Source organism: Haliaeetus albicilla, chromosome Z (genome assembly GCF_947461875.1).
Source record: "Haliaeetus albicilla chromosome Z, bHalAlb1.1, whole genome shotgun sequence".
Taxonomy (NCBI): domain Eukaryota; kingdom Metazoa; phylum Chordata; class Aves; order Accipitriformes; family Accipitridae; genus Haliaeetus; species Haliaeetus albicilla.
The window spans coordinates 14,669,295-14,696,767 of record NC_091516.1 but is presented as its reverse complement, the minus strand read 5'-3'; the positions used below and the strand labels follow the sequence as shown (position 1 = coordinate 14,696,767).

At 41.0% G+C, this 27,473-nt stretch overlaps 2 protein-coding genes across 8 annotated transcripts in view; one reads left to right on the top strand and one right to left on the bottom strand.

Annotated features, from left to right (window-relative positions):
- The window catches only part of FAM169A (family with sequence similarity 169 member A), a 44,674-nt gene extending 17,634 nt beyond the window's left edge, over positions 1–27,040 (bottom strand). For 2 of the 7 annotated variants that reach the window (XM_069777667.1, XM_069777665.1), the window contains exons 1-5: positions 9,307–10,131; positions 6,420–6,626; positions 3,463–3,598; positions 1,888–1,987; positions 742–827 (exon numbers count right to left, since the gene is read on the bottom strand). In XM_069777667.1, the coding sequence (XP_069633768.1) occupies positions 742–827; positions 1,888–1,987; positions 3,463–3,598; positions 6,420–6,626; positions 9,307–9,314 (537 nt within the window). In that variant the 5' untranslated portion in view covers positions 9,315–10,131. Of the gene's footprint in view, positions 1–741; positions 828–1,887; positions 1,988–3,462; positions 3,599–6,419; positions 6,627–9,306; positions 10,133–26,747; positions 26,857–26,893 lie in introns of those variants that run through there. The other 5 variants (XM_069777666.1, XM_069777664.1, XM_069777668.1 and 2 more) reach the window with 4 other exon arrangements.
- Positions 1–27,473, top strand: part of HMGCR (3-hydroxy-3-methylglutaryl-CoA reductase) — a 319,565-nt gene that overhangs the window by 96,583 nt on the left and 195,509 nt on the right. The gene's annotated exons all lie outside the window — the stretch shown is intronic.

Here is a 27,473-nt window from a genome sequence, read left to right as displayed (position 1 = left end):
TCAGCTACTCTACCTTGTAAAAGATTCAGCTTTCCTGATTTAATCACCATACTACCATTAGGAAGCACATGGAAAACAAGACTACACACCAGGTTCTCTAGAGTAATTTAAAAAAATACAAATATCAAAGACAAGTGCCCAGATTCCATGAGCAGATACAAATTGTACCCCTGGAAAAATACAGATTTCCAGTTTTAGAAAAAAAAAACCACAAAACTCCATGCTACATAGGTGTCAGTAATGGTAACAAAGGTCAATCATAAGCAATAAAGCAGATACCAGGCAACTTACTTTCCCAAACCTATGTATTGCCACTGTAAGCCACCAGCTCTACCAAACAGGTTCCTGACAATATTTTTAGCTTACTAGTCTCCTGATAAGACCAATAGGTACTGCTACAGTACAACACACCACTCCACTAAGATGTTTCAATACAACCAGACATATGATGTTCTAAAGAATAAAGAAAAAACTCTTAACATCATTAACATCTAAATAGCTTACATATGAAGCTACTGTACAAGAGTCACTTTTGCCATAGACACTGTCTTGACAAAGAAGTTCCCTTCCACCTAATACGTATTCCTCTACTCTCGTTGACCTTGCTTTTGACATGAAACAGCCAACTCATTTCTGAATGAAATGAAGACATGTAACATCTCACACACTAGCTATTTGCCATTACTTTCCATTATCTTGAAGGATAAGAATAATTGCTAGGTGAATGTTGGAGTAATTTACCTGATGAAGCCCCTGTCTAGCCGTGACAGATGTTCTCACAATGTCATCAATTGACCACCACTGGTCAGCAAGATACAGGGCTACAGCTTGAAAGAAACAAGGGGAAATAAAAAGTTAGTGATTTTTACCATTCCAAAACAAACATATTCATTAAAGCTGCTAAATAGTTAGGAATAACACTGTAGTAACCAAGTTAAGCATCTTCTAGTTGGCACTGTATTAATGCAGCTCTTCCTACACTAGCACAACAAATGTGGTGCTATACACCCTCCCATATGTGATGCTCCCCAGTCCAAAACTTGTCTGAAACTGAGGACAATAATACCAAACACAGATTTTGTGCAGTATGACACCCAGGAACTGTTTTTCAGACATAAGCACTATCCTTCTTCACTGTGCTGTAGCACCTCCTTCCACCAAAAACTGGGCCTGCCAAGAAGAGTCTCATTCATACATGTATTTTAGTTTTGGGTTGCTAATGGATATTGATATTGAAACTGGGCAAGTTTTAGGGAGTCAGATGAATGTAAAAAGGCTGATGGCCATACGATTAGCAATCAAGAAGAGTTTGATCTATGGGCATTTGTGGCAAACTTGGCAATCATATACATGGCATTAAACAGAAAGAGAAGGAAACATGGAGGACTGGAAGGGAAGGAAGAAAGGGAGAAAAAAACAAACCAGTGAGATGTCACCTTAGCCCGAGCTATGTTAGGACCTAAAGCTAAAGATGAATTTAAACTTGATGCTGATCAATCACCACTAATAAAAAGCATCTAAATTCATGGGCAAATTAATGGATTCTGTGAATGCCCAATAAATTCCTTCCGGAGAGGTGAGGTGTACATAAAGAGATCAAGAGGTATATGTTGTACTTGGATTCAGACAAGCACTATGTTATTTTGCTATATACCTTCTGAATTCAGTGGGTCTGGTTCTATTCTGACTAGCATGCAAAGTTCTATCACTTGTGTGTATAAATCCACAACAAAAATAATAGTATGGAAACAAGAACACAGTGAACAACAAATGCAAAAGTGGCAAAGTTACGAGCTACACTAGCATGGAATGAGCAAGGGCCTGGTTGCATGTATTTGTCACAGAAAAAGAAACAGCAACACAAAGATTAAAATCTTAAAATGAAACCTGTGAGCGAGTCCCCTGGTGCAAACAAAGCGAGAACTTTGTGTGTCTGCTCTTGACCATAAAGAGGAACGAAGCCCACAGTTGATAAACTAATAGGAATCTGAAACAAGAGCGTACAGTACTTAATAGACTCTTTTTAAAACAACATTAGTAAAATATATATAGCAGGATAAGCAAGGTGAATGTTGAAAACCGAGTGCTTAACAGTTAACTGTAAAGGACAAGCATCAGACCCCAGCCCTTCCTTTAGACATTTCTTTCTAAAGACACTCTGTTATAAAGAGCTCTGACTCTCAAGCTCTGGCAGATATAGCTACAGTGATTTATACTGTTACAGCTCTCTGCTGTCAGCAGTCTGCATTTATGTGCACAACTGAAGTAAAGTGTGCACAGAACCAGCAGTATGTTCACTTGAACTGCTCCAGCTGTGCAAGCTGTCAAAGCCAACAGAACGAGGCAGGCAGTCAAGCAAAGAAACAAACTGGCACAGTGAAATTGCTGTTTGTTAACAAGAGCCCTAATGCACTAAGGTGGGAAGGCTGCATTCAGAAGGGCTTTCTTCCCTTAAATTCCATAGGTTTTAGAAATTCCAAACTTGTCTGCTTGATTTCCCCTCAGGAGCAACATGAGAAGGATCAAATCAATCCACCTTTCAAGAGCTGACTACTTCTGTGGAAATGCATTTTGATATTTAAAATCACATGTTTTCAATATTTAATTAATACATAAAAACTAGACAGACATTAATGATTTGGTAAATAGACTTGCTTACCCAATTTAAGAAGATTATGATATACTATGCCATAAATGAGGATCTTAATACAAACAAATATTTAGGCATACAGCACCTGCAGAAATGCAGAAAAGTACTCAAGACTCTGCTTCTGCCAAGGAATCTGCAGCATTGACCTTGTGTTCCCACATAGAATCCTCTCAGCTCACTTATTTTCCATTAAATTTATACACCATTGCTTTTATTGGTACTAGTTCTAATAGAAACATTCATCTAGAGGTAGAACCAACATCGACCAACTTATCACACCAGGGACAAGTGTTTAAAACACAAAGTGTCACAGCCAGCCTCTACTAGAACTCCCAACAATAGCAGGGAGTATTTCAGATAGAAAGAAAAGAATCACCTCTGAAATTAGTGAAACTTGCTGATCAAGAATTGAACCCAATCAAGAACACTGAAGGACTGACATACAAAAAGAGCCAGTTAGCTTCAATAAATCATGAACCCCATAGTTACGATGATACGATTTTTGTGACTGCAAGAGTTAGTGATTTTTAGGAAAGGGTTTGACTCACCAGCTGAAATTTTAAAGTTTTTTAAAAATTACTTAATGCATACAGATCCATTGCCTAGAAGCAGGAAATAGTCACTGATGCCCAGATTTAAACCCAATTACAGAATTAAAAAAGGTAGAGTTTAACACACAAACAGAAATTTGGAAAGTACAACAGCTTTGCTAAAATAATTATGTAATTCAATAGTTATGGACTGGCTATTTTAAATCTTAAATCTACAAGTATATCAAGAAAACTGGGACTAAGGCATTTGTTGGTTCTTACTTTGCGGTGGTCTGGCAGAGACAAGAATTCAGGACAGTCTGGATTCTTATACCGAAGGCCAGACATGTAGACCTCTGCTGAGCTCTCCAAGTCCTGATGACTGCAGGTCTTCAACATATCCACAGGGAATGACATCCTCTTGAGAAATAAGCAACATTATTACTGTAGGTAATCTGAGAGATACAATGCACAGTTTATCACATATTCCAACTAAACAGGTAACTAAGACTGTTGAACACCCTCCTGCTGCTCTCTAGAGCCCTCTATATCCAAGCCAGAAAGGAGAAATGCTGCAGGCATTTAATTAGGATGGTGCCTATTAACGCCCAGTCTGTAAAACAATACATAAAACCAATCTGTATTTATAAGCAGAAAAGGATGTGTTTAGCCCACGGATCGCCCTAGACCCAAACGTGGAAGATTTCTAACATACAAGCCCCCTGTTTGCAGCACATGTACAATAGACCACATGCTGCCTTGAGGTGGCAAGGCTCAGTTATCTCCCTCCCAGCTGATGTTTTTGAGGCTACAGATTAACCAACAAGTGGCCAGTCAAATAAAAAGTAAACAGCCTGAAAGATAACAAGAAAGAGAAGTTAATTTATTTTGGAGACTTTGCATTTAAATCCAGCTTTGAAGAAACCAAAGCATTGTTCAGAACCTCTCTCAACTGGCCAGTTAGTGCACCTACCAACTGGTTGTCTCCAAAAGCATTTCCACTGTGAATGTCACCTAATCAGAAAGTAACTCCCGAAACACACAAAGTATGTTTAGAGAGGAGACATTGCTTTACTCTGCGCAGGATGCAAGGTGGAAGATTTCCACAAATCAAGCACACCTACTGAGGTTTTTAGTTCATATTTGTACACTACAGTTAAAACACCACGCCTATCTAATACATATGTTCTGCCTAGCTATTGCATATTCATTATGTTAAGCAAGAGCACAACATGTTGTTCTCTTAAGCAATCATCCCAGAGTCTTCTATGCCTGTGCAGGGGGTCTCTGGTGGTCTTCAGTAGTCATTTGGGGAAGAACACCCCTAATCATTTTGTCCTTTCATGGTCACGTGTCATCTGAGGACACCAGGGTCTTAGTTTCTCTTGCCAACCCCTGGTTTCTCAATGCTGAAGGAAGATGTATGTCCTTAATTACCAAGTCTGTGACTCTTTAAGCATCCTCTATTGTAAGCAGAACCTTAAACTAGATAAGCTTTACCTTGAGTACACATAATCTAAACAGTCCTTGAGTAGCAAACATACCACACTTCTCATGTTTTAGGTTTTTTTTCTTTAAACTATCACCTCCACCTTCTTATTTGTTAATCAGTCTTTTGAAGGCTTGAGGCAACAATTGCCCCCCTTTGGAAGTTTTAAATATTTTATTTGAGACTTCCAAGATCTTTAATCATCATTATATTCCAGACAAGCAGAGTCCACACAGCTGCTTGTTTCATGCATCTAATCAGCACTGCAATGATTACTATCACTACTATTATAATAATCACACTCTGGATCAAACTAGCTTAACCATCCTGTAAGGGACCATCTACCTATGCTTTGTGGAATTTTGTTTATCCAATTGTTTTCAGCACTTTCTTGCAATTCTTTTGTCACCTCCCTAATTTGGTCAATTTGTTTATCTAGATCTTTAGTCATATTGGGAATGTGGACACAACAATGTTCCTTATCCAATTTGAGATATCCGCATAGTCCCTTTTCTTTGGCCAACAACAAATCTAGAGCTAGGCAATTTCGTAAGTTCATCTCACTATTTGCTTGTATCTGTTTATTTACTATAAGCAATCCTTTTTCTGTTGCATTTGCTAAACTGTTCATTTGCCAAGTGAGGTTAGTGAATAATACTCAGTTTTCAAAAGCTATTATTCTGGGGGTTAAAATTGCTTCCATGGCCCATCCTACTTTTGTGGCTGTTGAGGGGCCATGCCATGGGTCTACATTTGACTCCCTTTTAACCGTTCCCCATAGTTGAGGAGTCAGAGGATTCTTTCTCCACAATGGGCATAATGTTAACAGCCCTAGGGTAATTTGATGATCTGGGATATCAAGATGAAGTCTATTTGTCCAAGTCCCATTACTTAAAATCCACACAGTGTGAGATGGTTTTTGTGTGACATTGGACTTGTCTTGGGACTACTTCTTGTTTCTCTACAATTAAATTTCAACATTGACATCCAATTCACAATGCTTTTTCCACCCGTTATGTTTTTCAAAACTCCCATATGAGAGCAGTTGAACACCTGAGTACAATTCCATTCAGGGGCATATGCTTCATCCTTGGGATTCATGATAATCTTGTCATACTGATTGCTAGTATTTATAAATTGTTCTGTCCATTCAAAACACCATGGATTAAGGTTCATATCCATCTTTTGAACACGTCTCAGGCTGTATCTTCCATGCGGCTTCTCCAATTTGTTGGATCCTTGGGTGTAGGACAGTTAACCTTTGGAGTAGCTCAAACTCTCCTGTTCCAGGTCCTCCAGATTAAGTATAACAGAAAGATAAACCTGTCTTATAATTGCTACCTGAAATATATGTCTTGTCCTGTATGAGGTAGCAAGTCACACTTGCTTTTAAGCTTTTGCTTAAGTTTACCAGTGGTGGCTCTTTCAACGCAAGAATTCCCCATTCTACTGGATTTTTGCTGGAATGTGGAATTGGTATACAAGTAGTAATACTCATAGTGTTTTGTAATTTGCCAAACAGCTGAATCAATTTCAAAATTAAATTATCTTCCAATCCCTTAATTTTTCTTAGTATCATTAAATTAATGATAATTAAAATTTTGGATTCCATATTCCTATCAAAATCATGAACAGATTATCACAATAGTAAAAAACATACTGTGCCCTACTCCTGAGTACAATTTATGAATTAACCCTTTTAAATTTTAGATAAGAGAATTCTCTTTCTGTTTTTCCACAATCCACTTACCTGGAAGGAGTCCCTTCTTGATAATGGATCCAGGGTCCCACTCTGTTAAGTTTGACTGTAGTATATGTAGTTAGGAGAATTTGAAAGGGTCCTTTCAAATCTTTCTTCAGAGGTTCGTTGTTCCAAGTTTTTAAATAAACCCAATCTCCTGGCTGAAATTCATGAACTGCAGTATCCAGGCCCAGAGGTGTCCTTAATTGCAGATACCTGTTAAGAGAAGACAGAACCTTCCCTAGAGAAATCACATACTCTTTAACATATTGTTTCCCTATTAATTCTGTAGATCCTAGCTCATGATTCATGCTTTGATAAGGTTTCCCATATAATATCTCAAAAAGGCTAAACTTTTCCTTAGATCTTGGTGTAATTTGCACTCTCAGTAATGTTAAAGGGAGAGCTTCCAGCCATTTCAACTGAGATTCCTGACAAATTTTATTAAATGATCTCAGTTTGGTTCATTCTTTCTACTTTCCCACTAGACTGCAGCCTCCATGAGGTATGCAAGTCCCATTCAGTTTGTAAAAATTTAGATTCCCCTTGGACTATTTCTGTTACAAAGTATGGTCCTCGATCTGAGAACCCTCCCAGTACCCTGAAACTCAGAATGATTTCTTTCAATAAAACCTTTACTACTTCCCTTGCCTTGTTGGTGCCACACAGGAAAGCTTTGGGCCATCCTGAGAAAGTATCCACAATCACCAGTAGATATTTATATACCTTTGTGAGAGACTGAAAGAGTTAATGTCTCAAACATTGTGGTGGGGCAAGTTCTGCATAACAACAAAATCTGCCTAGCAACAAACCCTGCATAGCAAGGAACCACTGGTGAAAAGAAGCTGATCAGCACAGGAAATATGCAACAGTATGGGGAGGGCATGCCAGAGGGTACAGAGCTCCATGTTCTGATATGCTGAGCAGTGCAGCTCACTATGCATGGCCAAATATCAAACAATGGTCAAAACGTCTACAGGAAAGGAGAAGTTACTCCCCAAACAAAGCCCAAGCCCACCAACCCATTTCCTCAAAGGTTCTGAAAGCACAAATCACACGACACCTAATTAGCCTAATGAGTTCGAGTGCCTGCCTGAAGGATGGACAAGGTTGATAAAAGGACAAGAATTGAAGCCCCAAGTGCACATACCCACCAGAACTGGACCTTTAGATCAACGCTGGACCCAGGACTGGTAAAATCTTTTTCTCTTTTCCTCTGTCTCTCTCTCTCTCCTTTTCATAATCCCTACACCTCATCCCTTTAAGACACAAAACCACTGGCCAAGTCTGGGACTAAGAGTGGATCCAGCCACCCCTAGGCTCCTCTCTGAGAAGCACTCTAGAAAGTAAGGGGGTCTGCTCTGAACCTCATGACTCAATGGGAGGGATCTCTTTATTCCCTGAATTGATGTATATGGTTAACACAGGTTACACAGCTTACTGAGGTAGTTCCATGACAATTCCTGTTGTGAGAAACCCCGCCACCTGCTGTTATGCCTCCCAAGTTCACTTTGCTTCTGCCATGAATAAAATATTTAACTGATCATTTGGTGTCATTTCACCTTAATTTAACCCGAGGGAATCCTGAATTCAGCACAAGTCCCTGGTCTGTCCAGCCCAGGTCATGACACCCTTACAATCAGGTAGTTCAAAAAAATTGATTTGCCAGTAGTCTCCAGATGTCTAATTTTCTTACCTCTTCTAGGGGGGGCCTTTCCTGAATTTTAGGTTTATTCTTTAAACAAATTTCACATTTCTGTACAATCCTTTTAGCTACTAACAACATATTAATTTCCACAGCATATAATCTGGTTGCCTCAAGCAAAGCTTCAACTCCCATGTGTTTACTTTTATGCATCCTTTCCATTAGCTCTTTCATTATAGGACAGGCAATGGTTCCACTTCCTTCTCCAAAGTCACAACAGCATACCCGGCCTTCCATTCCCCTTTATTTACAAAACTACTTCCATCAGGGAATAGCTCCCAACCAGGATGGTGCAGAGGGGAGTCCTTTAAATCTGGACAGCTAGAATATGCTTGCTCAATGGCCTGTAAACAATCATGTCTTAATCCTTCTTCTCGAGAGGGCAACAATGACACTGGATTTAAAGTATTAGATATTTTCATTACCACATCCTCTTGTTCAAGCAATATTGCATGATACAATACTATTCTGCTCAGAGACAGCCAATCATGTCCTTTTTGTTCCAAAACAGCTATAACTGCATGTGGCACATAAACAGTGATTCTCTGTCCCATTGTTAACTTTCAAGCCTCCTGTATTAACTTCACTGCTGCAGCTACCGCCCTCAAGCATCCTGGCCATCCAGAGCTTACGCTATCCAGTTGTTTCGGGAAGTAAGCTACCAGTCTTTTCCAGACCCCTAAAGTCTGCAAAAGCACTCCCATCACCTGATGTCCTTGTTAAGGCTCAAAAGGCTTGGTCAAAATGGGGAGGCCTAGTGCAGAGACCCTCATAAGAGCAACCTTTATATCATCAAACCTTTTTCAACGTTCCAGACTCCATTCCAACACTTCTCCTGGTCCTTTAATAGCCTCATACAAAGCTTTAGCCATCAATCCAAAGTAAGGTATCCAAAGGCGACACCACGCAGCCATTCCATGAAATCCTCTTAACCCTGTTTTTTATATGGGTGCGGCAATCTGACAAATCACTTCCCTCCCCTCAATCCCCAGTCTTCTTTCTCCTTGAGAAATTTCAAGACCAAGGTAGGTCGCATTTTTCTGTGCAATCTGCGCCTTTGAGAAACTCACTATCCAGCCAGCCCTAAAAAGTTCAATAAACTAATAGTTGCTGCTTTACACTCCTCAATGGTATTTGTCCCCAACAGGATGTCATCCACATATTGTAACAAGGTAATTACCCAGTTCTTACCTTGCCATTGTTCCAATTCCTTCACTAGTACATTACCAAAAATGGTGGGGCTATTCTTAAATCCTTGGGAAGTACTGTCCAATATAGCTGCATCTTGCATCCCGGTTGTAGGACTTTCCCACTCAAATGCAAACAAGTTTTGACTCTGTTCTTCCAGAGGAATACAGAAAAAGGCCTTTTAGGTCCCGAATGGTTTTGCTCCCTCTTAATTCCACGTTCACCAGTTCAGCTGATTCAGCTCTTCCAAGCCTCTGTTGCCCACACAAAGGGGACCACCACATCCATAATTTCAGAGGGGATTTCAACTTGTTCATTCTTCATGTCCTTGACTCCCATTGATTCCTATAACATATAAACTTGCACTCCCCAGGCATTACTCTGAGGAATATGCACTTGCATTTTGGTTTGGGGTTTTTTTTTGGTGGTTGTTTTTTTTTCTCCCGAAAGTTACCTGTGCTCCCAATTTAGTAAATCCCATCCCATAAGAGGTAATGGACAATCTGGCATATATAAAAATTCATGCATCAATGTTTTATTTCCAATTTCACACATCATAGGTTGGAGAAAGGGCCTAACCTCCTGCTTTCCTGTAGCACCAACCACCAACATAGGTCTTACTCATAGGTCCTTTACACCTATTTAACACAGGATAAGTTGCCCCTGTATCTACAAAAAATTTAACAATTTCATTCCCTAGCTTTACTGAAACCAGGGGCTTGGCTGGGGCTCAGCCCCAGCCACCATCAGTCAGAATCCTCTGTACCAATCATTGGTAAGTCAGCCTTAGGGATAGGGGTGAAGGGGGAGGCCAAGTATGTTTCCCCCTCCTCCCCATTCCCTTCCACATCCCCATCCTCTCAGGAAACCCCTTCCTCTGGAGGATGTCTGTGCTTGAGTAAGCGCTACTGCTGAAATAGCAGCTTTTTGCTTATGAGCTTTTAGTTTCTCCTTTTGTTTTTCCTTTTTCCCCCACCTCCAACTCTTCTCTTATTATACACCTTATAAGCAATCTCAATCAGTTGAGATATTGTCACTAACACGTTTGAATCAAATACTGCCAATTTGCAGTTTTCTTGTTTCATAATCATTTCTTAAAGCAACGAACATATCCACCTATCGGATTTCATCCCATTTATCTTGCCTTCTAAAAAACAAGATAACACCATTTTACAGCTAATAATTCAAAGTTCCCATTTCCAGCCATTTTTCTTCATCATATAATTTACACACTGGCCACCATTGGAGTACAGTACTCTTAATTTCTTCTTTGTTAGAGGATCCCCACCAAACTTTTTCCAATGTTTCAAAATACAACCCAACAGGGAAACTTTAACTATTCCCCCTTCCTCAGAGGAAGCTGAGTTTCCCATTTGTAAGTATTCTCCAATATAACCTAATATAACAATTTAAAACAACCAATAGTACCAAAAATACAAGTATGCCGAACCAAATCAAATTCTCTACCTGCTCCAGTAATCACCATACTAACACAGGAGAGATAAAATACTTCCAACCAGCAGCTGCAATTAATCCACCAATTCGTACCTTAAACAGATACACTTCAAAATATCAAAATAGCAGTGTCTCTACCACAGTTCCAATCAATCACTTGCCACCCACCAGGGAACCGCAAGAGGAGTCCCCCGAAAAGTCCTCCAGTACACACTGGAGTCCAGCTTACAATTCCTCTGGCAGTAGCAAGCACTGACTGAAATCCAGTTTTGAAGTCCCATCTGGGTCACCAAAACTATACCTGATCAGAAAGTAACTCCCGAAACACACAAAGTATGTTTAGAGAGGAGACATTGCTTTACTCTGCGCAGGATGCAAGGTGGAAGATTTCCACAAATCAAGCACACCTACTGAGGTTTTTAGTTCATATTTGTACACTACAGTTAAAACACCACGCCTATCTAATACATATGTTCTGCCTAGCTATTGCATATTCATTATGTTAAGCAAGAGCACAACATGTTGTTCTCTTAAGCAATCATCCCAGAGTCTTCTACGCCTGTGCAGGGGGTCTCTGGTGGTCTTCAGTAGTCATTTGGGGAAGAACACCCCTAATCATTTTGTCCTTTCATGGTCACGTGTCATCTGAGGACACCAGGGTCTTAGTTTCTCTTGCCAACCCCTGGTTTCTCAATGCTGAAGGAAGATGTATGTCCTTAATTACCAAGTCTGTGACTCTTTAAGCATCCTCTATTGTAAGCAGAACCTTAAACTAGATAAGCTTTACCTTGAGTACACATAATCTAAACAGTCCTTGAGTAGCAAACATACCACACTTCTCATGTTTTAGGTTTTTTTTCTTTAAACTATCACCTCCACCTTCTTATTTGTTAATCAGTCTTTTGAAGGCTTGAGGCAACATGAACAGGAGATGCTACAAGCTAATTAAAGACAAGAGCCCACAACAGACTAAAGAGGCACTTTAAGGAGGTGAAAGTCAAAAAACTAAAACACTGAAGACCAACCATAGTGGCAATAGCTCCCTGAAAGCTCTTAGATTCAAATTTTCCATGTCAAAGTGGTGTCAAATTGAGATGAACAAGAGCTCCTAGAATCCACTGAGTGCTCTTCAGCTAAGGCTTTCAGGTCTTTAAAACTATACACAGAAACAGACCACTCAGCTCCTTTGAAGCTACAGCCCAAACTCTCACAAACATAAGCTACCACAAGTTCATGAGAACCTGTTCTGCAGGAACACAGGATCTCTTGATCTGTCTCGCTCTGCTCCCAGGAACTCATCACCCAACTCTCAAAACAATTAAGCTTTTCATAGGGGATTTATGATTCCTGGTCTCCACTATGGAGTCTTTTTTTAAAATTTCATTTTAAATCCTAGTGCCCAATGATTTTTTTGCTTTATCTCCAGTCCCCTCCCTTTAATCCATCATTCAGTGTTCTACTGACACAGGTAAATGAAATGCAAAGGAAGTTTTTATTTCAACTCACCCAGTAGCAATTAAAAAGTCTGCATTTTAAAAGCTTTTTAACAGCAATAATATACTACTATAAAGTTGCTTGAATAGATGAGGCTGCTCTTTCTACAAAAGGGATTTTTTTTCTGTTAAAATCAGAAAACAAACTTGGACATGACTTCATTGGCATTTACAACTGACAGCTTTAATGCTTGTGCTGATGAAAACACTAATACTGTCTATGAATGCTATTGTTTAGATATACACACAATCCCCACAGCAATTTCCTTTCAAATTCAGCTCATTCCTTCCCCTTAACCTGTTATTTGGATTTTCTCTTCCCTTCTCTTCCAGTCCCTCACATTCCTCCTGCTACTGCTCACTGTCCCTTTCAGATGCTTAGCTGCATCTCTTAATTCTCCACCTGTTTCTTCCCATCTTCCAGGTGCTGCTGTTGCTAACAGGGTAGAAGCAGGCAGAGAGACACCTGACACCAGCCAACTCCATTTGCTCCTCCTGTTCCCAAGCAAAGCGACTCCAAGAGCCAAAGGTGAGGCATGTGTACCTTTGAATGTAGCAGCAATGCTACAATGCACAGCAGCCAGAGGAGCTGCTGCCAGGGAAGCAATTTATCCACCACTGGTCTCCTCACCTCTAGCAGATATGGTTTACCCACCAATATTACAGTTCTGAAACACACCAGCAATATTGTAGTTTAGGCTCTACAGAGGGATCTGGACAGGCTGGATCGATGGACTGAGGCCAATTGTATGAAGTTCAACAAGGCCAAGTGCCGGGTCCTGCCCTTGGGTCACAACAACCCCATGCAGCGCTACAGGCTTGGGGAAGAGTGGCTGGAAAGCTGCCCAGCAGAGAAAGACCTGGGGTTGCTGGTTGACAGCCAGCTGAATAGGAGCCAGCAGTGTGCCCAGGTGGCCAAGAAGGCCAGCGGCATCCTGGCCTGTGTCAGAAATAGTGTGGCCAGCAGGAGCAGGGAGGTGATCGTCCCCCCGTACTGGGCACTGGTGAGGCCGCACCTCGAGTCCTGTGTTCAGTTTTGGGCCCCTCACTACAGGAAAGACATTGAGGTGCTGGAGCGTGTCCAGAGAAGGGCAACCAAGCTGGTGAGGGGCCTGGAGCACAAGTCTTATGAGGAGCAGCTGAGGGATCTGGGGTTGTTTAGTCTGGAGAAGAGGAGGCTGAGGGGAGACCTTATCGCTCTCTACAACTGCCTGAAGGGGGGTTGTAGTGAGGTGGGTGTTGGTCTCTTCTGTCAGGTGGCTGGAGACAGGACAAGGGGAAATGGCCTCAAGTTGCGGCAAGGGACATTTAGGTTAGATATGAGTAAAAATTTCTTTACTGAAAGGTTGTCAGACATTGGAATAGGCTGCCCAGGGAAGTGGTTGAGTCACCATCCCTGGAGGTATTAAAAAAGCGAGTAGATGGGGTACTTCAGGACATGGTTTAGTGAGCATGGTTGATGGTTGGACTCAATGATCTTGAAGGTCTTTTCCAACCTAAATGATTCTATGATTCTGTGATACACATACATGGACTAGGTTGAAAGAAGTATGGTGCAGGAGAACAGGAAGAGAGGTGAAGTGTGAGATTACATGTCATTGTTTCTACAACAGGATGAGGCTTTAGCACCCAGTTAGTTGCAACAGGCCAGGTAAATTCTGCTTGAAGGGAATACAGACACATGAAAAACAAAATTTACTTTTCTGTATGCTGGCAGAAAGGGGAAACCCCCCTCCACTATTAAAAAAATACCCAAGTGCTTGGATAACTGAGAATAACAGAAAAATTGAGCTGAGCTTTCATTATTACATGACAAAGAGACAAGAAAGCCACAAGCTATAACTGAGCCTCTAGGTAATAATTCCTGACATTTTTTTAGAATAAAATCTTGCAGAACCAAAGCAGAAAACACACAATAAGAAATTCAGTAGATTGTCTGCATTCCAACCACTACACCACTATGAAAACAAAAGCAACAACCATATCTTTGCTTATAAGCAAAAAAGACAAAACCTCTTTTCTGCTAATTAATATATTCATTGAATTATGGTCAAAATAATTCAAACACCTCCCTTCTGTTTAACTGTTTGGGTTACTTAACACTTTCATATATTATACTTTGATTTTATCCACTCAGATTAGTCACTTTTGACTCATCTTCTATCATTTACAGAGAACGGGTTGTGCAGAAAAAACCAATACAGAGCAATCTGCAAGACTGAACCAAAGAAAAACCTCCTCAGCATCCCTGCTAAATAAACATCTATCATTTGTACCATGCAGCATATTAGACATGGAAGGTGACAAGCTCTCAAACACTTATGTGATGTAATTTGTCTCAGTGTTAAGATCAGAAATATTTCACAACATGTAAGTTCGCTAGATCCCTGAAGAAATCAGTAACTATACACAGAAAGTTATCAAGTTACATTAAAAGCATTAAACAGGTGATGAAAGGAGAATATTCCATGCCAATCTACAGCAGAGCATAAGGAAGTAGTTCAACAGTCCAAAATTCAAGCATCTTTATTTTGAAAGACAAAATAACCTACCAAAGACAAACCAAATGGCTTCCAGTAGTAATAAATTAATACATTTCCCTCACAAAACACAATTGGTTTGTCAGTGTCTTTAACAAAGTAAAAATACAGATGGCTCCACATCTAGCCAGTCTCAAATAATGCAAAAAGGGAAAGAGAAAATAGCTTTTCAGTCTTCCTTGACACAGGCATTTTTCTCCACAGAGGCAGCAGGCAGGAACAGCACAGGTCTCTGCCACACAGTGCCTCGTGCCCTTTTTTGTTGCTCTAAGCCTCCATGTGTTGCACAACTGTACAACTGTCAGGTCAAATCCTTGTCACACATTGCAGGACTGTGCTCTGCTCATGGGGTACCACTCCAATTGGTTAGCAAAGAGCCAGGCTGACCGAGCATATGCGACATAGCCTTATGCAACCAAACTCATCGTGACCATTTGTACCAGATGTGTGTTTGGAGGGGGGGGAATAAAATTTATTTTATTTTTTAAATAAGGCAAATTATGCTTTTCATGTTTCAAGTGAAAGAAGATAAATCTTACACTCTTCATAACCGTATCATTTCACATAACAGTATTAAAGATTGTATGTAAAACTCACATGAGCAACAATTGCTTTAATATTGACAAGGGGGAAAGTCTACTATTCCACATTATGCAAGCTACTACACAAGAAATGGCACGTCCTTTTTTAGGAACAGCTGCAGCACCAGAGGATAACAGAGATCAGTTCAAGAAACACCAACAAAAACACATTTAACAGGATGAGTGAACGCACTACTGTGCAACTTAGGCAGTTCCTTATTCACAAAATCTTTATTACTACAATTAAGGTTAAAAAAATTTAAATTTAGAATAAGCGGGCAACATTGCAAATTCATTTCATTATAAATTATAGCTGCAACCCCTATTTCATCTTAGAAGTGCATAAAGGAGAAATACATGGTACATACAGCTTCCACCTCACACATGGGTTTCAGCAGGAATCAAGAGATCTGTTTATCCCCTTACAGACCCTCAATACCAAGTGCCATGAAACAGCAGAAAGATAAGAAGCCAAAAGCTATAATGTTTCTTACAGCATGTCAGAGTGCTTAAATACAGCTTAAAACTGGTTTTCAGTGCCTTTATCTTAGGGGAACTGTAGTCTAACTGGTTAGGCTGCCAGCCAAGGATTTAGAGGAATCAGGGTGAATTTCCAGCTCTAGCACAGACTTCATGTGACCATAGACATGTTACATGACCTGCCTGAACTCCTTATCTACAAAATGCGAATAATAATTACCTCAGAGACCAGTATGAGAAATACTTTACCAAGATCATGAGATATTTGAACACGAATTGTATCAAAACTTGACAAGTACTGAAAGTAGACAATTACTTACACAGCACAACTCAACTGCACAGCTCATTTGTCTCAAAAAATCATAAACAATCCACTAAGGACTTTTCATCATAAAATAACTGGGACAGGTAAACATGCCTGGTATAACAAGTATGTGCAAAACTAAATCAACAGCTACATAGCAGGTGAACAATCTTCAGATTTAAATTTGTGTTTAACAATAAATAATTTAAGGACTCTTTTTCCCATTAAAATATGATGTTTAAAGAACAGACACCGGGGTGCTCAAGCCATGACCTGCAGAAATTTTCTGCTAAACGAGGACAACTAATCCAGCCCAAGCTTGCAGGACACATATCAGGTCTAGTCCTGTGATGAAGTATTGGCCTACTTGGACAAAAAGTAAACCACAGTAGTGCCTGACCTAAGCTTTAATCTGTTTAAACAAGTGCTGAAGTATTGGATCACCGAAGTCCTCAAGGACTGCCATGCATTTCTTATGAATCATCACACACCTTGAAACAAATTCTATCTTAAAAATATAATCCTACCATGATCTCCCAGGCTAGCTGTAAGCTACACCTGGGGTAGCATCATGAGAAGAGACATAAATAACAAACTAAATATGTATCTCCATATATACACTAGCTGCTGATGTTCCAGACGAAACCAAGCTAGGACTGCATAAGTCCCAAGCCACACTCCAGAAGCTGATCTGATGAAGCACCAAACCAGCAATCATCATCTCAATCAGAGCAGTACAAACATAATTTCTGTTTTGCTATGTTTGTTTTCCACCTTGTGATGTCCAGTTCCTGGCTTGGTGAAAGCTGTGAAACTACATAAAAGTTAGAATAAAAATATATTTTTTAAAAAGTTGTATTTTCAGTCTTCTAGCTTCAACTACAAAAAATAAAATATCACATCTGCCACTTCTAAAACTGTTAAGTTCTACTAACACTAATTCTATAAACAGACAAATTACATACATATTTCTTTTCTTAGACTACCAGCTGTCACATAGACAAAACATTTTCATTGCTTTTATTTCTTCTTTATTCAACATGAAATACTTTAAATTGGGAGGGGTTGTTTTTAAATGTTGTTTTTCTTGTGTCTATCCAAATACAGTCTATAACATTTAAACAAGTAAAAAGGTTGTTAATCCTTTTCTAATATAAGTAAATTTCAAACCTATGCTAAGATAATTAATCATCTAAATACATACAGAGAACCTATCTGGTTTATTATGAGCTTGTAGTTTGAAATACATAGAGAAAACCTGTCCCATAATTAACAATTTAGACCACTATTGTAAAAAAGCTTTTATGTTTTATAAATATCCCCATCTCTTAAAACTCTATTAATTCTAATTTGTAATATAATGAACTTCAACTGGAGGAAAAGGAAGACATTTTAGTAACAGGAAGGTTTTTTTTTTTAACAAAAGAGTATATATTAGGATTTCTTGAAAATGATACAGGCTTGAAGAAGCAACAATAATACACTATTTGATCTGCCACACTGAATAGACAACTTATATCCTCCTCGCTCAAATACCTACATATTTAAAGGTAGGTTTTCTTGCATTTTAATTCAAAAAGCTTGTTTTTGTATACTCCTAAGTAGTCTTCAAACTATTATCTGCATCATAGCACTAAGGCATATAAATACTCTTTCCCTGCAGTGTGGCTTTTGTTCACATATTTAGAGAATATAGACATGTCAATCTTGAACACAAGTTCTTGCCAACTCAGATAAATTTACTCTCGTTTAGAGTCTGGGGTTTTTTTCCTAATAGGAAAAAGAAGTGGGGTTTGGGTTGGTGGGTTTTGTTTTGTTTTAAAAGGAGCATAAACCCCCAAATAACATCTACTCATATCCTATAAAAACCCCAACAGAAAGTTCTTAAGGCAACACAGGGCAGTGGTCTAAATTGTTGTCAACATCCACCAAGAGCTCTGGATTAATATGCCAACCACATTATCCATAATCTGCTTGAAGCAGCTTATGCAGCTCTGGTTTTCTATCAGAGACACAAATCAAAGCTGTTTATTTGAATGCAAACAAACAAACAAAAATAATCAATCCCTTCCATTCACTAATTAGCCACCACAATTTAACTTCAATTTACTTGTATAACACAGAATTATGAAATTTACATAAAGGATCCAACTCCCCAGTCCTGGTATAAAACACAGCTGCAGTGGAGATCAGCAAGAATTATGGTCAAAAGGTCTATACGACTGGGTTCAAACAATCTCTTGTCAAATGAAACATGAACAAGGAAGGAAAAAGAAAGAGTCTTCCACATTAAAAAAAGTATTCGCACATGATTTCTTTTCAATTAAAAAATTAAAGTTTGAAAAAAGTATATTAATTTAATTAAAACAAAATACAGTCTTTAAAAAAGTATCAAAAACTTCATTCTACAATTAATTATATCCAGAATATTCTAATGTGTAATAAAAAAATTAACATTCAGTAGTTCTAAAAGACTAAACTGCAACCAAGATGTGCTAGATACAAAGTAGATACTCTTAAGGAAAGCATGAGCAACAAGATTAAAGAGTGCTTTTAACCAACTGCTGGTTAGGTTTGGAGAAAACATGCTGCTGTTAACAGCTACAAATTTATATGGCTTTAATGAAAATAGGACAGAAAACTTACCAATTAGCAAAACTGAGGTGACAGAGTAGCATTAGGAGAATATATTATGCAGCTTCACTCCCAAACCCACCCTAGGTATGTAAGGTTCTTAAGCATATGCCCAATTAAGCACCTGTGTAACAGCACTGGCATTTTGTTCAAGTGATTAAAATCAGGTATTTGATTAGGTAGCCTATTTAATCAAAGACAAAGTTCTTAGGTATACAAACTACTAACCTGTTATTTACATTTTTCTACAGTCTCTCATTTTAATGACATTATCAGCTGGTTTCTTAGAGAATACTTTTTTCAGTAGAGAGTTTTGGGAAATGAACATGTACAAGTGGTTCCTACGAGGAAAGTGTGCCAGAGATTTATTAAATCAAAATTTTGTGTTTGAGACTACTCAAAATAGCCACTATTAATAAATTTGAAAAATTGGGTTTTTCTTAAAAAAACCTTTCATGCCTTCCCTTTCAGCTTCTCAGATTCAAGATGAATATATCCATAGTCAAAATGAAATCCATTCCAGTTGTGTTTGAAAATAATTAATATCTAAAAGACAGAAAGATAGGACTAGGTGGGATTATTACTTCCTGGATCCACCTCCCTTTGACATATATCTGACCTCTCCTGGGCTCAACACTAACTCTTCCTTCTAATCTCCCACGTTCCTCTACCTCCCCTTCACTACACAAGACAAACCTGCTTAGGGTCTTAAAAAAACCAAAGCCAACCAATACACCTAAAGACCCACTTCTTTCATCTAGTCACTGCTCTCTCATTCCCATGCCTCAGCATTTCAGAGCAGCTCTTTTGCAGTTCTCCAGCTCCACCCTCAGCTCCCTCCAATTTTGCTCCTGCACTTTATACCCCACAGCATCTGCTCTTAAAATATCTTAAAGGCCTTCTTATAGCTCAGCACTTGTAGCCCACACTCCTCAGGTGGCTGGCTGGCCACCTGGGACACACCCAGCCATGCTGCTCTTGCCCCTGCTCACCTTCCACAAGTCTCCATCCCTAGTGTCCCAGTTTCAGCTGGGATAGAGTTAATTGTCTTCCTAGCAGCTGGTATAGTGCTATGTTTTTGAGTTAGGTATCACTAGAATGTTGATAACACTGATGTTTTCAGTTGTTGCTATGTAATGTTTAGTCTAAAGTCAAGGATTTTTCAGCTTCTCATGCCCAGCCAGCAAGAAGGCTGGAGGGGCGCAAGAAGTTGGGAGGGGACACAGCCAGGGCAGCTGACCCAAACTGGCCAGAGGGGTATTCCATACCATGTGGAATACATGCCCAGTATATAAACTGGAAGGAGCAGGTGTGAGGGGATCATCGCTTGGGGACTAACTGGACATCAGCCAGTGGGTGGTAAGCAATTGCATTGTGCATCACTTGTATATTTTAATCCTTTTATTACTACTGTCATTGTATTAGTGTTATCATTATTAGTTTCTTCTTTTCTGTTCTATTAAACTGTTCTTATCTCAATCCATGAGTTTTACTTCTTTTCCTGATTTTCTCCCCCATCCCACTAGGCAGGGGGTGGGGGTGGGGGAGCAAGCGAGCAGCTGCATGGTGCTTAGTTGCTGGCTGGGGTTAAGCCACAACACCTAGGTTTGGCTCCTACTTTTCCAGGCACCTCTTCAACACGGCAGTAGTAATATATGCCTCCTCCCTGATTTTCTGCAGCTTTATTTGCCACGTGCTATCAGAAGACCATCTCCTACTCCCACCTTGGCACCCGTGTTTCTTGGCAATTTGTTCAGTTTTCAAACTTTCATACCTTCCTCCAACATTAACTCTCCAGTTTGGAAGGGCCACCTTATAAATACATCTAGTGATTTCAGAGATAAGAACAATAAAGCAAGCTCTTCTCTTGACCATACTTAAAAAACCCCACTGAATCTGGTTAGACAGCTGATGGTCTATCAAGTCTAACATAACTAACCCAACACCGCCACGAGACTGTTGTTGCAGTAACCCTACATACACATTTGCATCTATTTTTAAAATGGTTGATTGTGCTGTCCTCTCCCCTATCCCCACCACTGGGGTGAACTTCAAAGCTGCCCAGATTTGGTCAGCCAACTGCTCATCAGCCAAACAACAGCAACTCTCTTTATGGTTGTTTCAAGAATATTCCACATGCAAATTCAAGTGTGATGCATCCATGGTTACTAACAGTGAGCAGCAGGTCATTAAGCTTTGCAATCATACCCTCCATATCCAAGGAGTTACTAAAACAGTTGCCTGAACTATGACTACACCACATTAAGTCTGTGGATGTCATGGCTTTCAGCAGAGGAGCTGCAGGAAATTCAAGGGTTAAGTAGTATTCAAGCTCTTTTTGCCTTTTTAAAATTATCTGTAGGTGGTTTTGTTTTGGTTTTAAAGTCATTTGCAGCAGGAGACCTATAACTAAGAAAGCAGCAATTGCCTTGGTTTTGTGGGTGATTCAAATGAAAATGCAGAAAGGGGGGTAGAAATTAACATGGGATCTTCCCAGGAGTAGGAGTAAGTCACAGAAGTGAAGCAGGGAAAGCAAATAAACAAGACTGCAACAACAGACCCCTGTCAGTGAACCTTAAAACTTTCTTGCAGACCAGCAAGTACACAGAATTGATAAGTTTCAGTCTCTGACTACATGGCCTTATAGCCCATTTACAATAGTACGAGGATCAGAAACTTGATATCAGACTACAGTTAAGTATATCATATTTGGAGTAGTAAGAATTTAAACCTTACTGTAGATGAAGAATTGCATTTTTTCCAGAAAGGGAACAGGCAGCTATCTCCAACAGTTGTTACAATTATCTTCAGAAGATGACAGATGGTTAAAAATACGGCATTTAATAAAAGTGAATTCTGAATTTTACCTGCTATTTGCGCTTAGCGTTCTACAGGAGCAATTCTTTCAGCCGCACACAATGTACAACAAAATGATGAACTTCACAGGCAACGCAGTTTGTGGACTCACCAAAACAGGGTGGGATCAAAGAACACCAGAAGAGCTATGGAGACCAACTAAAAAGAATTTTACCTTGCCTTTCTCAAGGGAAAAGTAGGGTGAAAGTCAGATGACAAGAATACCACAGACATCAAGAACAATGTTCAAAGGAAGTAATCGGGGATTTGAGACACCATGCCTGGGCCACAGACATGATGAGGAAGTCATTACTGAGTGTCAGTCTGAGCTCAGTCATTTTGTGAAGACATGTTTTAAGCTACCATCCCAGGTGACAGACACCATTCTCACAAATACAGTGGTAAGTGTAAGCATTTCCATATGTCCCTGCAAGAAAGCACCAATACTTCCTCACCTTTACAAAGGCCATACAGACAGACTACCCCAATCTAGCTCACACCTGGACTCAGCAGTGAGAATGTTTGTCTTCATCCCATCTTCAGAAGGATGGAAAAAAGGCACATATGAACTAAAACTGTAAAACTAGAAGTAAACTCCATCCTCTGAAAAATAAGCATTCTAGAAACAGAAATTCAATCCTAGCATCAATATGACTAAGAAGCTACAAAAGAGTCAGGCATCTTGTAGGCTGTTCCAGCTAGAAGAAAAAAAAAAGTAGCAAGGTCTGGTATTTCTTGTTTATGTAAAAGTCCTGTTCCCAAAACAAAGGAAGAATAAGATATCAAAAGAGTATTTCATTGCTCAGAGCCCTCAAGAATCTGCTCAGACATCAACTGACTTACATCCCTCTTCTCTAAGCTTTCCAACAGGACCACACAAATGAGCAGCAGCTCAGGGCACACCATCTTCCCCAAAATGAATCACTTCTCCCCGCTGTCCATACCTACTGCCATCAGAACCAATATTTAGCAAACTCCTTAGCAGAGAGAGCACATTCCTAAGTAGCTCTGCATTTGCTTTTGCTTTCAGCAGTCTCATACTTGCAGATGGTTCATTTTTATTTCCCACAATTGTCTGGGTATAGCCACTGCTGTTTTAGTTCAACATATCACAGCTGCATTATAAAAAAATTCATTAATGTGCATTCACTAGCTATCAGTAAACATGTTACCACAGGACTGAAGTTCCATGTCCAAGAATGTTACCAAGAATGTCTCTAAGAGTGGAAAGGAATTCACACACAACCTCCTCCCTGCTGTCATCCTATCCTTATCCCCATCACCAACCATCCTGACATCCTTTCAAGAACTTACACGCTTCTGTGAATATACCAGATTTCCCCTGCTTCTCACTGTAATACAGATTTGTAAGATTCAAACTTCCAAGCTACATCTCCTAGTACCTAAGCTATCCTGTTACAGATGTACTTGAATTTTTAAAAAAAATACCTTAAAAGCTTCAATAACCGATCTTCTACAGAGACCACACCTTTACCAATTATTCTTCCTCTTCAGTGATCTACAGAATTAAAGAAACCTATTTAACCATCCTTACTTTACATGTTTTGATGAAGCCTAAACAAAAGACTAACAGTGAATTCAATTCATCCTGGCCCATAAACAATTTCTAACCATAAGCAGACAGGAGAGACACTGGCACTGTGAATACACAGGTCCCCTGTTCTACAGTAATAATAAAATCATAAGACATTATTTTACTACAAAACAAAGTACAGGACCAAGAGAGGAACAACTCAGATTTGAAAACAAATAAAAAATCTGAAGTGCTATTTTGAATAGCTGTACAACACAGTTCAGTACACAATTCAGACAAGTGCATCTTCCTAGATTTTCAATTCAAGGAATCATTTAGTACATATAAATGTATCATTTAAAACACCAGTAGGTTTTCCAGTTAACTCTGAAAACAAAGAAAGAGATGTTAGTCCTGACAATTCTTGCTAATTTTAGTGAGATTTTAGGGAATATTTGAAATCTCAGGCTCACTGGAGAACACCAACTAAATTTATGATTAAATATATGCTGTCACATCCTATTGTTCAAAAAAAAAGTCAGCAATAGCAGACAAAACTGCAAGAATGCCAAAGAAGAGCTATCAAGACACTGCATGTGCCATTTCAGTCTTATTTAAAACAAAGCAGCAAAGGAAACACATTAAAGCAGGCTTTTCCACTCACAATTGTTTAATCCATACTGTAACAGCTGGAAGCAAAAGTTTGAGAGGGTTGAATTTTGCTTGATTGGTTTTTTTTAAACCATTTCTATTGTCTGAAAAAGTTTTTTTTTGTTTTCAAAGAGTTTATTAAATGATTACCCAAGAGACATTCATTGCTGAAAGCAGTTCCAAAGAAAAGCATGCACCTCCACCATAGCTGCCCCAAACTTTACAATTCACAGATCAAAGTATGACTAGGGCTTTCTGGAATGTATAGCTGATACAATTTGATGACTAGGTTACAACCTCATGAGTCTGGAGGAAGGTATTTATCTGTGCAGACATGAGGAGCTAGTAACTTGATTAGAGAAATATTTATGGAATAGCAATGTGAAAATAAACCTAAGTATGCATTACTTCAGCTCTAATATTACTATTTGTATCTGAAGTTTAGAAACATAATTGGTAACACCTTTAAATTATAACTACTACTTGATATTCGTTGATTGGTATGAAATGGAGACTGACACCAAACCTTATTATACCTAAGAATGTTAGCTAATAAAGGGATCTTCTACTTTGATGAGTTTCTCTAGTACCACCAAATTGCATGTTCCTCCTTTAACGATTTTATATCAAACATTTCCATTTTTCACATTTAAAAATGAAAACAAAAGCATTAATGAGTGTCAGCCTTAACACTGACAGGAACTTCCTCCATCTTTCACTGGCAAAGATTCTGCACTGTAATAGGTATGCAAATAAAACTATTTAAACCAACCTGCACAGGCAGGATGCTTGGATAAGTAAGGAGAGTTTTAAGTTCATTCTGAGTTACCTTTACAATACTAAGAGATACAAAAAACCCCCAACCCCCACAAAAAATCTGTTTTTAATTATTGAAATGAAGAGACATTATCTACCTTAATATGCATACAGAAGAAATTAAGAGTACTTTCCAAATAATTTCTCAGAGTAATTCCTCTTTGTAAAGGAGCTAGTTACGAAACACTCCAAAAAGACTTGGTACTGTGTGTCTTGATCAAACATTGCTTGAGAGACTTATATTGGAAAAGTACATTAGAATCCCATTTTAATTACTCATCTTCCGCAACAGTGAAGAAAGGCACTGTAAAACATTTGCTTCCACACAGAGCAGATGCTAAGTAAGATCAGACTGGGGAACGGGAATGGGGAAGCAACTTAGACATCAATCTGCTGTATTAGAGTCCGCAGCAGCTTTTCTTTCATAAAACAGTATTGAAATTGACATGATCATTGAGGTTAACACCTGAATTTAAACATATATACTATAAACCACTCCCTGCCCTGATGTTTTTCCTCTATGAAACAGGTGTTAAAATGTTTTCTTACTGGCCACCATTAAGACAAGAAGTGAGAAGCTCTTCAGTATCTAAGTCAAGCAGAGGTGAATTAAACAAGAAAGGTGGCAGTGTGGTTAAGGAAGCAGAGAGAAGATGCCCTCAGTTCCTATAGGAAGAGTTTGAAGCAGAAGTGAGACTACGATCACTCTGGTCTGCAGCAATCTTTTACAGGTCCTCCAGTCAGGCAGCACTGATTTTATTACACTGATCACTCTGCCACAATACTTATTGCCCTTAAAAACTGGTGGGTTATATACCAGACTATGACCAATGGTGCAGCCCAACACACAGAACAAGTATCTGCACTTAAGCTGAAAGAAGAAAAAGTTACTCCTTTCTCCTGCGTGCACATACACAAAAAAAACAAGCATCAGCTGGGCAGTGTCTCAACACTACAGTCTAGTTTTCCAAACTTCTCATTATTAATACCAAGAACTCCACAGCCCAGAAGAGCTTAAAGATCACTCCTCAGTGGTTTCCTCTAAATAGGACATTAATATGTTGTCGTTAACTCTATTCCAGCCGAAACCAGGACATACGTATATAAAATCAGTGAGTTAGTGTATATTGTTTTCCATTAATGCTAGTAAAACCTTTTGCTCTAGCTCCTGGAGTAACCCACTTTCTCAGGCTGGATTTAACACTCCATAAGCAGGATAGCAATGTGACGTCAACAGATATCTGAGGCAAGATGCTTCCCCTTGTTTTAAGAGGGAAGAATCAAACCTACCTCAAAATAAAATTCAAAAAACCTCAGACATCACATACAGGAAAACAGCAGTGCGTGTGACTACACGTATTTGCACACACACGCTCAGAGACATCTTTTGCAGGAGGCATCTATCGTAGCATTGCAATTATTGCTTTCATACATATGCGTAAAGGTACACGTATGTGTCACAGACCATATACACGCGTGTGGCTACAATGCGTAAATCGCAAAGCTGCAATGGATGCCCCCACAAAAGACGGCTGGCCCTAGCCAAGCCGGAGTGGCCTGGGCAAAAACTCACACCAAACTTGGCACCACGCAAGCCCCGGCCCGCAGCCCGCGGAGGCCGGGCGAGGCGAGGGGCGGCGGGCCCGGCCGAGGGGAGGCCGGGCCGCCCCCCGCCGCGGGAGAGCCTGGCCAACCCCGCCGCCTGACACAGCCGCCTCCGCCCTCCTCCCGCGGCCGCGGCGCCGGGCTCGGCGCGGCCACGCCGGCCTGCCCGCCGCTGCGATGGCCGCGGAGGGCGGCGGGGTGCCGGGCGGCCGCCCCCGGGGACGGAGCGCGGCCCCCCGCGGCGGGGATGCCGGCGGACACCTGGCGCCGGGGCCCGCCGCGGCCGGGGAGGGCCGCGGGGCAGCGGCCGCCCGGCCCGCCCACCTGCCTCCCGCTGGGCGGCAAGCCCCGCGCCCACCGGCGCGGCGGGCCGGGCCGGGCCTGCCTCGCTTCGCCCGGCCTCCGCAGGCGGCCGCCGAGTCCTCCCACCCGCTGGGCTGCGCGGAGAAGCGGGACGCCTCAGCAGGTTACCCCTCACACCCCGCCCCGCCTCACCTCAGCCGGCCGGGCAGCCTACCGCGGCGGCGGCAGGCGAGGACGCAGGCGGCGGCGCGGAGATGAATGGAGGCGGAGAGGGAGGCAGAGAAGGCGGCGGCGGCGGCCGAGCTCCCTGGCAGCGTTCACGGCGCTCCCCAGCTCACCTCCGGCTTTGCCCGGTCCCGCTGCCCGGCGCCTGATATAGTCTCCCCGCGGCGGCCTCCCCGCCCCTCGCCGCTGACGCACTCCCGCTGCTACGCCGCGTGCCGCCGCTGCTCGCTCCGCGCCGCCCGCAATGGCGGCTGCCGAGGTAGCGGCGCCATCGCCCCCTGCCACAGCCGTCGGCGTGTACCTGCGCCGTTGCTCACCGCTGTGCGTCGTCACCCCTCACCGTGGCGGCCGGCGTGGTACCTGAGCCGTCGCTCACCATGGCGGCAGCCCCAGTACCTGTTCCGTGGCCAGCCTCGGCGGCTGTGGTGGTAGCCTCGCCGTCGCTCGCCATTGTGGGGGTGGTCGTACCTGCCGTGTGGCCCTGGCACACCGGAGGAGCCCGGGGCTGCCTTGGAGATCAGTGGTACCCTCGGGGAGGAAGGAGCAAGGCCACGCGTAGCCTCCTGGAGCTGGGCAGCGGACCATGGGGCTAGGCGTGAAGTAATCCCCTCTGCAAGAAAGGTGGCCTCATGGCCCCGGCCAGCAAGGGCTGCCTCCCCGTCTCCGACAGACACGCGCGCCACAGGCCAGCCC